The sequence below is a fragment of the Rhinatrema bivittatum genome, chromosome 13 (genome assembly GCF_901001135.1).
Source record: "Rhinatrema bivittatum chromosome 13, aRhiBiv1.1, whole genome shotgun sequence".
NCBI classification, from domain to species: Eukaryota; Metazoa; Chordata; class Amphibia; order Gymnophiona; family Rhinatrematidae; genus Rhinatrema; species Rhinatrema bivittatum.
The window spans coordinates 65,970,978-65,989,158 of NC_042627.1; the positions used below are offsets into that span (position 1 = coordinate 65,970,978).

The following is an 18,181-nucleotide window of genomic DNA, read 5'->3' on the forward strand; positions in this document are numbered from 1 at the left end:
GTGAAGGCACGATTCAGTCTGTCTGCTACCACATTCTCCATTGGGCCAGGTACATGGCTCTGAGCACCATCCCCTGGGACAGGGCCCACAAGCAGATCTGGACTGCTTCTTGACACAGAAGGTACAATCCCGTACCTTATCCTATCACATATCCTATCACTACCTGGTTGTCAGTCTGGATCAGGACAACTTTGTTGGACAGCCGATCTCTGAAAGCCCATAGCGTATACCCAATTGCTCAAAGCTCCAGGAAGTTGATTTAACAGCTTTCTTGAGCAGACCAGAGGCACTGGGAGCTGAGCCAATCTACCTGAGCTCTCCAGACCAGGGTGGCTTCATCTGTAGTTAGGACAGTTTGGGTAGGAGGGCTCCGAAAAGATATTCCCCATTTCAGATTTAAAAGAACCTGCCACCAGGACGACGACTCCTGAAGGGGTGAGGTGATTTTGATGCAATCCTGGAGGTTCTGCATGGCCTGGCGCCACTGCAATCTCAGGTTACATTGGGCTCTGCACATATGTAATCGTGTCAAGGGAGTGACACAGATTGTTGCGGCCATAAGGGCCAACAGTCTCAACATGTGCTAGGCTAACACCTGCTGGCTCTGCTGAATCCCTGATGCGATGTTCGACAAAGTGATAGCCCTTTGATGAGGAAGGCCAGCCTTAGCCTCAGCCGTGTCTAGCAGGGTTATGAAGTCCAATTGAGTTGACAGGCTGAGATGGGACTTTGGGTAGATGCCCCTGCCTGAGATGTGCTCTTGACCAATCATCTAGTTTTGGGAAAACATGCACCATCACCACAGCTAGGCATTTTGTAAAGGCTGTGGAGCTTACACTAGCCCGAATGGCAACACCTGGTACTGAAGTGCTGTTTTCCCACCACAAAATTGGAGATACTTCCTGTAACTGGGTAAGATCTCAATATGAATGTAAGTGTTTAGATCAAGGGAGCAAAGCCTGTCCTCTTTTTGCAAAAGGGAAATCAAGGTGCCCAGGGAAACCATCTTGAATTTTTCACAAATTTGTTCAAGGCCTGTAGGTCTAGGATGGGATAAGTCCTTGTTTTCTTTGGAATCATGAAGTACCTGGAGTAAAATCCCCACCCTCTTTGCCTTGGTAAACAGTCTTGACTGCTCTGGCCGTTAAGAGGGAGAAGTACCTCTGATGTGCTACTGGCCCCCAAAATGGGCTCGGAGGGCAACTTGGCAGGACATCCAATGGGTTCAATTGGTACCCTTGGTGGGCAATGGAGAGAATCCACCAATCTAAGATTATACTGGGACACTGGTTCACAAAACATTGTATTCAGCCCCCTACCGGAAGGTCCAGTGTCCCAGGTACAGGCAACCGGCCTAACACTTCCTATGACCAAGTCAAAAACCCGTCCCTGGAGTTGACTAAGGCACTGGCTGGGGCTTAGGGGCTCTCTGCTGCCTGGGATGGCTGTGGGAGCCCCAATGCTGTTGATGGGAGCAAGGGGATGGAGGATAGTATTTCCTCTGGCGAAAGAAAAAAAAACTTCCTCTACCCTGATCTCTCCAACCTCCTAGAGGAAGACTGGTCCAGAGTGCTGGTGGAGAGTTCTTGCAGGGTCTTATGATTTTGTCTTTTTTATACTGACATTCAATTTGGCATATCACATCAGTTTACAGAAATAACTCACGGTATAATATGACAGTGTCATTATTATCACATTTTAACATAGAAACTTAAATTGGAATTTAAGTTTGATTTACATAGAAACTAACTTAACAGATGGAATATGCTTGACTTACATCGGGCGAATGGGGGGGGGGGGGGGGAGATAGGGTGATCATGTGGTGTTATTTGTGCATGGGTTGGAAGACTTTCTGGAATAGCCAGGTTTGTAGAGTTTTCTTAAAGGATTGGGTTGAGGGTTCTAATCTGAGTTGTGTGGGTAGCTTGTTCCATATTGAGGGGCCAACTATTGAGATGGTGCGTTCCCTGGTTGCAGTACGATGGGCCAATTTGGCGGATGGGATTGCCAGCAGGCCGGTGTTCTTAGATTGGAGGTCTCTTTGGGATTTGTGGGTGTGGAGGGTGTCCTTTAGCCATTCGTTCTTCTCATTGTTGGTCTTATGCAAAAGGGTTAGGGCTTTGTATTGTATTCTATAGGTTATGGGGAGCCAGTGGAGGTCTTTGAGGGTGGAGCGTTTGAGAGAGATCTGGCTGCTGCATTTTGCAGTATTGAAGAGGTTTGAGGGTGGATGCTGGGAGTCCGAGGAGGAGAGTTGCAGTAGTCCAGCTTGCAGAGTATGAGTAATTGCAGTACTGTCCGGTAGTCTTGTTTGAAGAGGAGGGGTTTGAGTTTTTTTTTTTTTTGTTTTTTTTTTTTGAGGACTTGTAGTTTGAAATAGCTCTCTTTTATTGTTACATTAATGTGTTTTTTTAGGTTAAGTTCAGAGTCTAGAGTGATTCCTAGGTATTTTACCGTGGATATGAATTGATTGTTTGTGTGCTCGGGAGGTCATGGGTGTTCTTTGTGGAGGGTTTGTTTGTTATGAATAGTATTTCGGTTTTCATGTGGTTGAGTGAGAGTGATATCCGAGTAAGGAGTTTGTTTTATTTGGGTTGCGTGGACTTCCATTGAAGTAGAGTGCTTTGGATGTTTTCCTTCATGGGGAGGAGAATTTGTACGTCATCTGCGTAGACGTAGAAGGAGAGGTTCAGGCTGGAGAGGAGTTTGCAGAGGGGGAGCATGTAAATATTGAAAAGGGTGGAGGAGAGTGATGATCCTTGTGGTACGCCGTGTGGGAGGGGAAATTGTCTTGATTCGCTGGTATTTATTCTTACTTTGTATGTTTTGTTTGATAGGTAGGAGGTGAACCATTTTAAGGTGGTGTCACCTAGTCCAATCTCCCTTAGTCGAGCTAATAGGATGTCGTGGTTGATGGTATCGAAGGCGGCCGAAATGTCCAGGAGTATCAGTAGGTAGGAGTGACCGGCGTCTAGACCTCTGAATGCTGTGTCTGCAAGGGGTAGTAGGAGTGTTTTAGTGCTGTGTGACTTCCTGAAGCCATGTTGAGTGGGGTATAGTATTTTGTGGGTTTCCAGGTATTTGGAGAGTTGGTTTGCGAGTTTCCAGGATCTTCACTATGAAGGACAGATTTGAGATGGGTCAGTAATTTGGTGGGTCGGAGGGATCCAATTGAGGTTTTTTGTCTGCAATTGTTTGGCTATGGCTTCTGGGATTCGTTTTAGGGTTTTGACTGGGATGGGGTCAAGTGGGTGGGAGGCTGGGTTTATTTTTTGTATAATTTTTTTTTTTTTTTTTTTTAACTTCAGTTGAGACTATGAGCACGAAGTTGGTCCATGTGGAGGCTGCTGTGGGCAGATGGTTAAGCATTTCCTTGTTTGTTTGGGGAGTTGATGCTATTAAGTTTCTGATTTTATCGGTGAAGAACTGGGCAAGTGTTTCACATGTCTTTTGTGGGCTTTCCGTATTGGGTGGGTGGTGGATTAGTTGCGTCAGTTTGGATACAATGTCAAATAGGGCTCTGGGGTTAAACTGGTGGTCGTGGATTTTCTTTGCGTAATATTCTCGTTTGGCTTTGTCGGTGTCTGTTCTGTATATGTAGTGTAGGGTTGGGTGTTTTCTCCATTTTTTCTCTACTTGTATGAGTAGTCGCTTGGTGTTTTTCAGTTCTGGTTTGTACCATGGTGTTTTGTGGGGTTTTGTCAGTATTGATTTCTTTTGTGATGATTGGGCATTTAGATTTTGCGATTTCGGAGTTGGTGATGTTTTCATCGTTGAGATCTAGGGATTTTAGGGCGTTGTGGAGGGTTTCTGTTAGGTCTTCGCTGGAGCATTGTTCACGGAATTGGATGAATTTTTTGGTATTTTGGGTTTCTCTGAGGTTGGTTTACAGTTGGAGTGTGCCCTGAATAAGTTTGTGATTAGACCGGGGAATGCTGGTTGCTGTGGGTGGACTGTTGGTGCTTGATACTTTGTTGTTGATAAATATGAGGTCGAGGGTGTGGCCTGATCTCTGGGTTGGTGAGTTGATGATTTGTTTGAATCCAATTGCTGTCATGGTGTCCATAAGGAGTTTGCATGGGGGCAGGAGGGGAGTGGCATCCATGTGGAGGTTGAAGTCTCCTAAGATAATTGCAGGTATGTCTATGTTAATTTGTTCGGAGAGTATAGCAGCATGATTTGAAGGGGTTTTTTTTGTTTTAAAGAGGCCTATTTCCAGGGCTGGAGGTAAGTTTATGGGATGGTGAGTGAGTTTGAGTTTTTTTTTTTTTTTTTTTTAAGGCTAGGAGGACTAGGCCACTTTTTTTTTTTTGGTCTAGGGAATGAGAAGATATGTTGAATGAGAGAGTTGGTTTATTAGTGTGGTGTCGGAGTTTTTGAGCCATGACTGTGATGAAGAGGATGTCTGGGTGGTTGTCCAGTATAGGAATTTTCTTGGTGACAGGTTGGGCGTTTCAGGAAGAGTGATAGGATTCATAGTGCTGCCATGTGGGTATTTGGGTTTGTGGGGATGTTTGAGAGGCATCGGCGGCGTAGAGGTAGGTTCTATCTATTGTGTGTGATGCAGGTGCAGTAGGGTGGTTGAGGATTGTAGTTGGTCTCCATTGTGGGGGTTGTGCTGCAGGGTGCATGAAGGGGCGCACAATGGGGCAGGCCTGAGTCTGTGTCTGCTTTTTGTGGGCTCACCGGGGCTTGGAGGGTGTCAACGGGGTGAAGTCCTCAGTCTAGTCCAGTGGCAGGAGCGCGTGACGTCGGTTGGTAGGTCATGTAGAATTTTGGGTGGTGATAGCGGCGGCTGTTGGCTCCTGGACCCCAGCGGGTCTGCACCAGCAGCAAGGAGCGGTTGGGTGGTGCTCAGATGCAACGCACGGGAGAGTATTAGTAAGTACAAGGTGTGTTGATAGCTGTGGACGTTGAGGCAGTGCTGGTAGACTTATTGTGCGTGCTGTCCATCGATATTTTCTGAGGATGGGGGCGGAGACACAAAGGGGTGCATTAAGGGGCAGGCCCCTTAGTCGCGCTCCTTCGGTGCGCAGCACCTACGGCTCACCATCATGGTTTAAATCTTGTCCCTCTGCGCACCTCGATGATGCCTTGGTCAGAGCCGGGATCTTTTCTATGGAGGCAGGCAGTCAAATGGGCACAGGCCCAATCACTGTCCCGTCGGGCCGGGGGTCGGCTCAGAGGTTGTTTCCCCATGCGGGCCCAATCGCGGCCTTGTCAGGCTGGGGGGCAGCAGCGCGGCCTCCAAGGATCTGTCTCTTGGCGCAAGAGGTGAGAGGGGCGAAGTCTCGGTCCGGCTCGGTGGGTGTCCGGCGGTGGGGCCTGGTTGATGGGTTGGGACAATGCCTCGGGTTGCATGGTAATGGTGGTCCCAGAGCTGGGCCACCACGTCCCTCACCCTCTCTCAGAGATTCTCCCTGGTACACAGCACATCAGTGAGTTGTTCCTGTACCTCCTGTCAGAGATCCAAGGCCTGCAGCCATGTTATTCTGCAGGCACCAATTCCTGCTGCAGAAATCCTCAATGTCTCAAAAACATCATAGGTTGCTCGGACCTCATGTTTTCCATACTCCAGCTCCTTATGCACTAGCAACATGAGGGTGTCCTGCTGCTGTTGAGGCAGTTCAGCTACCTTCTCTACCTGCTTCTAGACGTGCTGCGAGTACCGGCTCATATAGAGTTGACAGCAGGCTGTGTGGGCAATGAGCATGGCTCCTGGAAAAGTGTCCAATCGCTCTGTGCTCCTTCCCCAGGGACCCATTCCTTGGCACCCAGGAACGCTTGGCTCTCAAGAGTGGATTTGACCTCCATAGATTGGTGGGATAGCTGACATTTATCAAATTTGGTAGCCTTAAATAGACCCCTTTGTTTCTATTCTAGTTACTGCAGCAACAGCCCTGAGGCTGGGAGTCACACACCATGGCTTCTTCTGGAACCCTGCATCATGGGCTCTAAATCTGACTACAGGGTGTCATCCCCAACAGTTTAATAATCCCTTTCCTCCCAGGGATTATAAACACTACCTCTGTGGCAATCCCAATCAACCCAGGGTACAGAAGACCTGATCCAGGAATCAGATCAGGGACCTTTCTTTGGCTGTGCCCAGCACTTGTCACTGAGCTACCAGGCCAGCCAAAAAAAACCTTTTGGAGAATTTGAATACAAGTTCTTGCTAAATAATGATTTTTGAGCAAATCAGGCAGGAAGAAAGGGAACCATACAATTCTGTAAGAAGAGAATATAATTTCTATTTTATATGCCAACTGAAGTTTTAAATGGCACCCAGATTCACTGTTAAGTAGCCAGGCAGTGGATATCTCCTAAATGTAAAACTCAATTTTAATTTGGGCTCAAAATGTTTTGAAAAGAAAAACAGAAGAAATCTAGGAATAATTAGTTATGGACATGAGATTAACCCTTCATCCACAAATTTAAAAAGTAGTCACACTCATTTCAAGTTACAAATGTTAATACGACCGTTTCACAAAGATGCAGATTTGAAAACAGTCATTCATTCCCTTGTGATGTCAGCAGTGGATTACTGTAATTCACTCTACTTAGGCCTACCTCAAAACATCTTCCGAGCCCTGCAATATATTCAGAATTCAGCTATAAGAATTGAGTGAATTCCAACCTTTCACCACATCACACCTTATCTGGTCAATCATTGGTTACCCATTTGTTCGAAAACATTCAAGATACTAACTAGGGTTTTAAAGGAATCAAAGGCATTGCCCCATGTAACGTAAATGCAGCTTTAAAACTATATTGCCCAGTGCAAACCTTGCCTTCAGCTTCTCAAATGCTTTTCAATATCCCTTCATTTAAACTAGTTTGCCTAGATTAGTCAAGAGAATGCTTGTTTTACACTCAGGGACCAACCCTCTGAAATGCTCTTCCGTTTCAAATAAAGAGCGAACCAGCATTAACAACCTTTAGAAAAATGGTGAAGGCATTCTTATTTGAGCAGGCTTTTGGTATTTAACAAGTAGTCCTTAGTAGGTCTCAGTTCTTTCGGTAATAAACAGCCAGTCGGACAGTGGTATGTTCTGTGTACGCAATTGATTGTTTTTTTGATTGACAAAAAGATGACAAATCTATAAACGAGCATTTCTAAATCGCTTAGAAATTTCAATAAGCAACAAGTAAATTTATAAATAAGAGAAAATGTGAATAACCCAGTCAAGTGCACTTTGTAAATAGTGGCTGTGCTTAGAAATACCTGGTTGTATGTCAACCAAGTATTTCCATAATACCATTTTAATTATTGCTACCACAATAGATTTTTACAACATAAGAGTTTCACCCCATGCACTCCCTGACTGTGTGCTGCCCAGAGATTGGTAGATGTTTTTAGAAAAAGTGAATTACCGCAAACTCAGAATAGGTGCTGGCAACAGGATTAATGGCCAGGTTACACTGGGAAGGGGCTGTTTGGAGGCACCCACCACTCAGGGCGGTTCCATTTAACTGTGACATGTTCTCTTTGTTGCTCTCCAGCTGTCCCTTCCTGGGTGTCTTTATCACACGAGAAGGCGTTCGAACAATCTGTCCAGGCTACAGAAAGAAGACAGAAAAAGTTAACACTATTGCCGATACTGCAAGGCTCTGTACATCGTTTTTCACTAATTAAGAAACCATCAGGCTCATCTATCATTTTCCTTCAATTGCATACTCTTATTTACATGTACTGCAGCAACCTCCAGGTTACAGATCCTTGACTAGTCATTTTTAATGCCACTAATTATGGACAATCAGTAGGTACTGCCACAGGGCATAGTTTGAACCTAACTATAGGCCCAAGTCAATAAGTTTGGTTTTCAGGAAATTCACAACGAAGAGGGAAAATATATTTCATACATCAGAGACTGGACATATACAATTATAATTCAATTGAGGATATCCAGAAAAACAAAACCTTTTAGCTAGGTTTCAAGTATTGAGCTGGATGCCACTACCTTAGGAGAAGTATTTGGCACAGTCCCTCTCCCACCAATAAAAATTAAGTTATTCAACCTAATCTGGCCATGAGAATAAAAGTTTGCAGCTCCCAGCTGGTAGTATGGAATTAAAGGCAAACTCATTTAATATAATATGAAAGTTTATAACACTGGCTAGGATTTGTTGTATCCAGATTAAGTTGCTCACTTCTCTGCCCTTCCCACCCAACAAAAACCCTGCACTCCCATTTCCTGCAGCTTACATAAGAACAAATTTAATAAGAACAAATTTAAGTCTTGCTTGTTATTTTGTTTCTTTAGTCCTGCAACACCAGTCCAGACAAGTGACTTATTTCCCTCTATCAGCAGATGGAGGCAAAGTAGAGCAAGCTTCCTTACTGTAAACTTTTCCGTAGAGAGCAAAAATTAATTAGTCATTACCAGTAGGTGACATCCAACGGTTCTGAATGCACTTCTCTCCCCAAGCATATATGGGAGTTCCCATGTGGGTGTTGCCTAACAAGTCTCAGTCTCACATAGCTAGAAAGCCAAGAAATCTACTCTCTAGGGAGGGTATTTCATGGCTAATTCATCCTGTTATCAACAGAAAACTGTTTGCTTACTGTAAACTTTCTGTCAATAAGCAGGCTAATAAGCCAAGACCAGTGGGGAGTCCCAAGCTGAGGGTTGCAGCTTCATTTAACATTTTGTTTTGCAAACTAGAACCCACTGACATTGAGCTTTGCAGAACTGCTTGACCAAATCCACCAGCAGCTGTCAAGTGACCATCCAGACAGTAGTGGGAGTGAACGTGTATACCGAAGACTGTCAGCTTTGCAGATCTCTCCCTTTGTGGCATTCTGTAAATGGGCTGCAGAAGTTGCCATGGCTCTGACAGGGTTGGAAAAGTCAAGTTATACTGCGGAGCAGAAATGCTGAATACAGGCTGAAATCGTGTGTGCTGTCAAAGCAGTATTGTTTGGGTCATAAGAAAAACAACTGAGAAGTTCGGCAATGTCAGAGTCCTCTTGCAGTTCAGAGAATGGAGATGTTTCACCCTCATGTGCATGAGGACATGGAAAGAAAGTCAGCAAAACTTGAACTAGTTCAAGTAGTACAAAGATACTATGTTAGGCAGGAACTTGGGGTGAGTGCGAAGAAGCACCCTGCTGTGAAAAATTGATATGGAGGTTAGTGAAACAGAGCTTATGGTCAGAGGAGACCGCCATAAGGAAGATCACTTTTCACGCGAGGTATTTCAGAAACACAGATAAAGGGTTTTAATTTTTGTACACGTAGAACTGTTTTGTGTCCGACATGAGTTGTGAGCAACCTTCTTGGCAAAAAATTGGAGGTGATAATGCTTTCCTAGGGCTCAATTAGAATATTCTCATCTTTTTTGCCTTCCGTACAGATTCTACAACCACCAGTTGGTGTGGCAATTGGACTACCCCAAGGGTCAGTGACTTACATATGGTACTTGACATCTAATTTTCTTGCTGCCATAGGCCCAGAGATTGGTGTCTCCCATTTCTGTGATTGGATGGACTCCAACACTAGATGAGAGGGAACAGCCAGAGTGCCCAAAAGAATGTTTAATATCTGCAATAGGCCCATGACCTGTGCCCATGGATCCGCAGCCTTGATATCTACCTCCATTCCCATCTTTTCCAGGAACAAGTCATATCTTCTAGCAGGAAAGAATACTCAGGAAGCGATTGGGGAGGGTCTGATGACATTCCTATCAAGCCTTCTTTAGATCTCCAAGGGGATTCCTGACTGATGTTGGAATGTTCCAAATAAGACTATGGGTAGTGCCTCAGAGGTGGCAAAGAAATGAGTAGCACTTGCTGATCAGGAAGATGCTGCTATAACTGATAAGGATGAGTCATCTGGGAAGAAGCACCAGTCTCTTAAGAGATATCAGGGACACCACAACTGCTACCTGACTAAAGGTGGAGAAAATAAGTTGAAGACTCATCTGGCTCCCAGGACTGGGAAGAAATAAGAACGGATGGAATCTGCCATCTGGTCAATGGATGATGCAATGGAGGCACGTCCTCAAATTCCATGATTGAGGCTCGTGTTTTAAAAAGGAAAAAAAAATGGAGCAGATAGGATTTGGCACTTTGCAAAAATCCTGGCTCAATAGGTGCAACACTGGAAGCACCCTGGTTATCAGGAGCGAGAGGCATAAGAGATCACCAGTAGTCCTAACAAAAGTTGGGCAGCGTGAAGTATAGCCTCGACTGGCATTGCCATCTTTTGAGGATTGAGCAAGTTCCAAAAACCCTTAGAGCCCATGGAAGTGCATTTTGCAGAGGTGGCGGTTCCAGATCAGGAATCCCTGTGAGAACTGCTATGAGACAAAGCACTAGAATGCTTAGAGTTTCCCAGATTCGAAGAGGGTATAAAATGCTATGAATGAATTGAACACAGTGTTGATTGCCTTGAGAACTATCATTGCGTGATGAATGCTTCAACTGCTTATGATCAAGGGAATTGGTGTTGAGGGCTTCAAGGAAGAAATGTGCAATGCACCATGCATCAGTTGTGCCAGGACTGCAGGCTTTGAACGCTTGGATGTCACATGCATTGAGTACGGTTACTTTGACAGTTTGAAAATGCATCAGCTTCAGGTACCTTGACATGCCTTGCATCAGGAGGCCCTGTGCATTGGTCTCTGGGTGCTTCAATGTGGGAGACTGATGGATTTTGCTGGCACAATCCTCAACACAGTACACTTCAGCATGCTAGCCACAGATGGTCCATGCAAACGCCATTATATCTGCTGGGTCATCCTGATCCACCCCCAGACCAACCCCCAGACCATCTTCTGGGTCATCCAAGTCCGAATCATCCGAGCTGCCAGGCCCAGCCGGCAAAGCTGGTCCCCTGACCCCCTGGCCAGAATCCCTCAGCATCTTTGCAGCTGACAAATGCTCTCTCAGCCAGTTCTTTTCCTGGCTAAAAAGACCTTATGCATAAGCAAGCCAAATACGGAGGGAAAACTCCATATCATTATCTCCACTGTCCAGCCCAGAGCTCGCAACCGCCCCCCTCCCCCCCCGGGATCTCCAGAGTCAAATGGGGAAAGGAGTCGGTCACCTTCCGAGCTCTAGCTCTTCTCCTGCCTGACAGGCTGTTTAGGCTTCCAGTATTGATTCTGACAGGGCCTTGGGAACCTGTGGCTCTCCTACCAGTCTCATTACCTCCCTCCAGAAACAAATCACAGTATATTGCCGCTGCATTTAGCTGTCTCTGAGCCAGGCCATTGGCTTGACCAGCTTTCCTGCCCTGGGAAATTGCCGTCAGCACCATATTGTCTCCACTTGGCTGGGCCTGCTGCAGAGGAACAAAAGCTGCACAATTGCGGCACGCAAAAGAGAAGGGGAACACTGCCCAATGCAGCCTCCGTCTCCCTGAATAGTCAGACGCTTTCCTGTGCTGGGAAATCGTTGTCCGATCCATCTTGACTCCATGTGGCCGGGCCTGCTCATCGTGCAATTGCAGCACACGGGAGAAGAAGAGGGGAACACTGCGCAACACAGCCTCCAGCTCCCCGAGCAGTCCGAAGCCATGAACAGAGGAGTACACTGCTCCCTTCCCCAGCCCAGGCCTGCCCCAATGATCAAACCAGGAAGAGCCCAAGTGGTTGCTGCTGGAAGAAAAATGTAATTTTTTATTTTTTTTTTTTTTTAAAGAAACAGCAGCCACAGCAAAGGAAGAAATTCAAGCAAAAAAAGGAATACGTCCCTGCTCCTGGCAACACCTCTGGGAAGGAGCCTTCAGGGGATAAGAAGGAATCAGGACCCCTGGCTGTCAGACCTCTGGATCTGCTACAGGATAAAGCTGTTGAAGGGCTACCAATCCCCTGCTTACCCGGCTCAACTTGACACTTCAGAGAGAGTCTTCTAAAAGAAAATTGGTTCTTACCTGAATTTTCGTTCCTGTACCACCACGGATCAGTCCAGACTCCTGGGTTTTGCCCCTCCCCCCTCTAGCACAGTGGTCCCCAACCCTATCCTGGGGGCCCACCAGCCAGTCGGGTTTTCAGGATATCCACAATGAATATGCATATGAGAAAATTTGCATGCACTGCCTCCATAACATGCAAATTTGCGGATGATACAAAATTAATCAGAGTAGCGAAATCTCAAACGGATTGTGATACATTTCAGTAGGACCTTGCAAGACTGGAAGATTGAAATTTAATGTGGACAAGTGCAAAGTGTTGCATAATAGGGAAAAATAACCCTTGCTGTAGTTACACGATGTTAGGTTCCATATTAGGAGCTACCACCCAGGAAAGAGATCTAGGCATCATAGTGGATAATACATTGAAATAGTCAGCTCAGTGTGCTGCAGCAGTCAAAAAAGCAAACAGAACGTTAGGAATTAGGAAGGGAATAGTTAATAAAACGGAAAATGTCATAATGCCTCTATATTGCTCCATGGTGAGACCATACCTTGAATGCGGCGACCAGAATTGTACACAGTATCTCAAAAAAGATATAGTTGCGATGGAGAAGGTACAGAGAAGGGCAACAAAATGATAAAGGGGATGGAACAGCTCCCCTATGAGGAAAGGCTGAAGAGGTTAAGGCTGTTCAGCTTGGAGAAGAGACGGCTGAGGGGGGATATGATAAGAGGACTTTAAAATCATGAGGTCTTGAACAAGTAGATGTGAATTTGTTATTTACACTTTCGAATAATAGAAGGACTAGGGGCATTCCATGAAGTTAGCAAATAGCACATTTAAGACTAATCGAAGAAAATTCTTTCACTCAATGCACAATAAAGAAAAATTGCTTACCTTATAATAGGTGTTATCCCAGGACAGCAGGATGTTGTCCTCACATATGGGTGATGTCACTGAGGGAGCCCTATTCCGGAAAACTTTGTCAAAGTTTCTAGAAACTTTTGACTGGCAACCTGAGCCTACTGAGCATGCCCAGCATGCCATGATCCCTCGAGCCACAGGGGTCTCCCTTCAGTCTCATTTGTAGCAATGAGTGTTAGCAAAAATAAAACTTATCGGACCCAACTCCGTGGGGTGGTGGGTGGGTTTCGTGAGGACTACATCCTGCTGTCCTGGGATAACACCTATTACAAGGTAAGCAATTTTACTTTATCCCAGGACAAGCAGGATGCTAGTCCTCACATGGGTGATTAGAGAGCTACAGGCTGAGTCATCCTTGTATTGGACCAATAGCATACAACTTGTGCAACAGGCACAACTGGTGTACTTTGAGAAAGATGAGGCAGCCTGAAATCACGAAAGGTTGGATGTGGAAGGAGTTGGGATTATACTGGAAACAAGTTCTTTAAGACAGATTGTCCATAGGCTGAATCTTGTCGTCCTTCCTTGTCGAGACAGTAATGAGCCGCAAAGGTGTGAAGGGAACTCCATGTTGCGGCTTTACATATGTCAGCTATTGGCACTGAACTCTTACTGAGTGAGCCTTTACTCTCCCCTGGAGAGGAAGGCCTGCTTTTTCATAACAAAATTGTATGCAATCTGCAAGCAAATTAGATAGAGTTTGCTTGCCCACCGCTTTTCCAGGCTTGTTTGGATCAAAAGAAACAAAGAGCTCGGTGGATTTCCTATGGGCCGAAGTACGATCTAAATAGTATGCAAGCGCACGTTTACAGTCCAAGGTGTGTAAAGCCCTCTCTCCTTGATGAGTGTGTGGTTTTGGGAAGAAAGTAGGCAAGATGATTGATTGATTCAAGTGGAATTCCATGACTACCTTGGGGAGAAATTTTGGGTGTGTACGGAGTACCACCCGATCATGTAGGAATTTTGTGTAGGGTGAGTATGTGACAAGTGCTTGTAACTCGCTAACCCTTCTCGCAGATGTGATGGCTATTAAGAAAATAGTCTTCCAAGTGAGAAATTTATCACCACAGGAATTCATGGGTTCAAAAGGAGAACGCATGAGCCTCGTTAAGACTACATTTAAGTCCCATCCTGTGACCGGTGGTTGGTGTGGGGGTTTAAGTTGAATTAAACTTCTCAAATCTACTAACGAGGGATTGCACTGATATTGGTGCATCTCCGACAGTATTGTGATAAGCTGAGATTGCACTTAAGTGTACTCTTACAGATGAGGTCTGTAGACCAGGGTCTGAGAGGTGCCATAGATCGTCTAATAAAGATATAGTGCAGGAAAAAAAAAGTCACTGTTTTGTGCGCACCACGTGGTAAACCTGTTCCATTTAGCACGATAGTTTTCGTGTGGAGGGTTTACGTGAAGCTACAAGCACTTGAGAGACATTAGTTGAAAGATTGAGAGGTTGTAGAATCAAGCTTTCAACATCCATCCCGTGAGGGATAGGGATTGAAGGTTGGGATGATACAACCTGCCCCGACCCCGAGTTATGAGAGTGGGTACTATGCCCAGGCGAATTGGGTCTCTGATCGAGAGGTCTAGAGGTATGGGGAACCATACTTGTCGAGGCCAATACGGGGCTATGAGTATCATGGACCCTTTGTCCTGTTGTAGCTTCACTAGAGTTTTGGTTATTAGCGGCATCGGGGGATACGCGTATAGAAGACCTGAGTTCCAGTGGCAAGCAAAGGCGTCCCTGGGTAAGCGGTTTCTCTGCTTGAACAGGGAATAATAATTGTTCACTTTGTAGTTCAGTTGTGATGCAAAGAGATCTATTGTTGGTTGGCCCCAACGTTGAAAGATCTTGGTCGCCACTTCTGGATCCAGAGACCACTCGTGGGGTTGGAACTGACGACTGAGGCAATCCGCCACTACGTTGTGAATGCCTGCTAGATAAGTGGCCCGTAGAAGCATTGAGTGTGTTAGGGCCCAGTCCCAAATCTGTGCTGCTTCTTGACAAAGGAGATACGAGCCTGTACCTCCCCGTTTGTTGATGTACCACATGGCTATTGTGTTGTCTGTCTGTATCAGAACAGTCTTGTGGGAAAGGCAGTCCTTGAATGCATGCAGCACATAACATATAGCTCGAAGCTCTAGGAAATTTTTCTGAAATGTGGCTTCGAGTTTCATCCAAGTACCTTGAGTTTGGAGATGTCCAATGTGTGCTCCCCACCCTAAGGTGGCTGCATCTGTAGTTAACGTCACTTGCATAATTGGTTGTTGGAAAGGTAGGCCTGTGAGCAAGTTGTCCATGTTTGTCCACCATAGGAGCGAGGACTGTAGTTGAGTTACTTGAATTGGATAAGACAGTGGTTGAATGGCTTGTATCCACTGCCTTCTGAGTGTCCATTGAGTGACTCTCATAGCTAATCTGGCCATAGGAGTGATGTGAACTGTGGAGGCCATGTGACCCAAAAGAGTGAGACATTGATGAGCTGTTATTTGCGTGCGTGGAGAGAGCCTGCTAACGAGGTGAGTGTCTGTGCACGGTCTTTTGGAAGGAAAGCTTTTGATGTTATGGTATTTAATTCTGCTCTGATTACACCATCTCACCTGTTACAATTAAAGTGGGATTTCTGGTAGTTGATGAGGAATCCCAACGAATGGAGTAGAGTTATTGTGAGCTTGAGAGAGTTGAGAGCTCCTTGTCTTGTTTGGCTTCTGATGAGCCAATCGTCCAGGTAAGGAAACACATGCACGCCTTCCTTGTGCAAGTGGGCAGTTGCCACAGCTAGGCACTTTGTGAACACTCGAGGTGCTGAGGCAAGATCGAATGGTAGCGCCTTGTATTGGTAATGTTGAGTTCCTACTAGGAATTGCAGATAATTGCGATAAGGGAATATTGGAATGTGAGCGTGTCTTGAAGATCCAGAGAACAGAGCCAATCTCCTTTTTGAAGTAGAGATAGCATGGTGCCCAATGACACCATCTTGAATTTTTCTTTCAGGAATTTGTTGAGATTCCGGAGGCCCAATATGGGACATAGGCCTCCTATTTTCTTTGGAATGAGGAAATAACGGGAGTAGAATCCTCTGCCCTGCTGAGGTCGGGGAACTGGTTCCATGGCCCTGGTTGTTTATTGTCCAAGACTAGGTGGGTGGAGTACCGTTTGGTACAGTGAGGAAGTCCAGGTGATACCCTTGAGATGTTATGGATAGTACACATTGTTCCGAGTTGATGCATGACCAATTGTGTTGGAAAAACATGATCCGACCTCCAACTGGCAAATTTGGGGGTCGGATTGGTAAACAGCTTCCGTTCTCTGATGTCATTTCAAAATCCCAAAGTTGACCCTGTTTGTGGAAGGGGTTGAGCTCTAGGTTGCCGGGTCCGCGTTCTTTGAGGTGGCCTAGATGATCTTCCACAGGCAGGAGGTGGATAGTAACGCCTTGGCCTGTAGTATGGCCATTTAGATTCTTTCCTTGGGAGTCTTCTTGATGATGTTTGAGACTCCTGAAGTGCAGAGAACTGCCTCCTTTATTTTATCTCCAAAGAGATTGTCCCCTACACAAGGGAGATCAGCCAGTTTCTCCTGTACTTCCGGTCTCAGGTCAGAGGCCTTGAGCCAGGCCCATCTACGGGCACTTATACCCGTGGCCGACATTCTTGATGCAGTCTCAAAACTATCGTAAGCTGCATGAACTTCATGTTTCCCAGCTTCCAAGCCCTTATGTATTATGGAAGTGAAAGAATCTTGGAATTGCTGGGGGAGAGTTTCAGAGAGTTCTTGAATTTGATTCCATAAATTATGCTAATATTGCCACTCTCCGATACATAAATTGTCATGAAGATACATAGGCTCCACATGTCCCCCAACTACACCATAACCACCTCCTGGTAGGGACGCAATTCTGGAAACTAACATGGATCCTTGAAACATTTTCCTGCCTATGTTATCCAAGAATCTATTGTCCTTACCCGGCGAATTAGATGAATGAGGCTTTATTAGTTTGGATTTCTTTTGAGCTGACTCAACTACTACTGATTGATGAGGTAATTGAGTCTTTTGGAAACCTGGGATGTGTTGGACTAGATATGTGGCATCAGTCCTTTTATTCACCGGTGGCATGGTACAGGGATGCTCCCATAGTCTGTGTTGCAAATCAACAAGGACTTCGTGAACTGGAATTGCTAACAGCTCTTTAGGTGGGTCCACGAACTATAACACTTCCAGGGTTTTTTGTCTGGTGTCCTCTTCAGATTCAAGCTGGAAGGGGATGGTGTCAGCTATATCTTTGATAAAATTTGAGAAGGAAAGGTCCTCTGGAGGGGATTTTCTTCTTTCCTCTGGAGGAGAAGGTTTTGAGAGGACTTCTCTGAAGAGGTATCGGTATTGGGATCATCCCAGGTATCTGGTGTATGTGGGCGAGGTGTTGATGGTATGGGTATAGTTGGCATCTATGGTTTTTCCAGGGGTTTCGACGGAAATAGTGGAGAAAATGCTGGTCGTGGACGTGTAATTCCCGATGGGCCTATGAGTGGTTCAGGCATCAGTATTTCTTTTTCTATGTCCTCTTCCCTTGGTGCTGGCATCGATAACTGGAGATTTTACCGGGATGGCACTGATGAGAGAGTGTCCAATTTTGCTAAAATTGGCGCAAAAAAGGATACATCTGGCATTGGCGGAACAGACGGAGTCTTAATGGCATCGGTATGGGCACCTGCAATTTATTTACATCTTTTTACTATAACGACGTTCAAGACAAAGATTCTTATTACACCGGTTTACATCGAACCAAACCATGTAAAAAAGTTACAAATAAAAATAAAATACAAATAATTAAAATACAAAATAAAAAGTTACAAATAACGGTGATGAAGTGGAACCGGTATCGGCGATGGTGCTGGCCTCGATGGCGGACTCTGCTGGCATCGGAGGCATATAGAGGAGCGCATCTCTAACTGCCTGGCGGATGTAACCGTCCAGTTCCGCCCGCATAGCTGGTGAGACCAGAGCAGCTATGGGGGGAGGCAGTGAAGGAGATACTGGTACCTCCGCAGGGCCCTGTGGAGGTACGGTTCCCGGTACAGATATCGGTGGGGATCACCTTGGAGTGGAAGGCCTCTGTGAAGCGTCCTCTCAGAGGTTTCTTCGGCGCTGATTCGGGATCCGTCGATGGAGCTCCGGTTATCGGATTGCTTTCGGGATCATGAGGCCTCCGATGCAGATGACTATGCTTCTGCTAGACGCCCTTCTCGATGACAGACGTCGATTTTATCGAAGACTTTGAAGGCATTGGTGACGGCTGATCCCCTGCTTCATCCGGTCTCCGGTTTTTTTGAGGACGACCTTACTAATCGCTCCAGCCGGAGACGACTGTGTGGACCTCTATGTTGAAGGCA

The 18,181-nt window shown here is 45.7% G+C and overlaps 1 protein-coding gene across 7 annotated transcripts in view; it reads right to left on the reverse strand.

Moving 5' to 3' along the window:
• PRC1 (protein regulator of cytokinesis 1) overlaps positions 1–18,181 on the reverse strand; it is a 121,013-nt gene that overhangs the window by 31,414 nt on the left and 71,418 nt on the right. For 5 of the 7 annotated variants that reach the window (XM_029574725.1, XM_029574726.1, XM_029574723.1 and 2 more), the window contains one exon: positions 7,375–7,560. In XM_029574725.1, the coding sequence (XP_029430585.1) occupies positions 7,375–7,560 (186 nt within the window). The remainder of the gene's footprint in view (positions 1–7,374; positions 7,561–18,181) is intronic. The other 2 variants (XM_029574730.1, XM_029574727.1) reach the window with 1 other exon arrangement.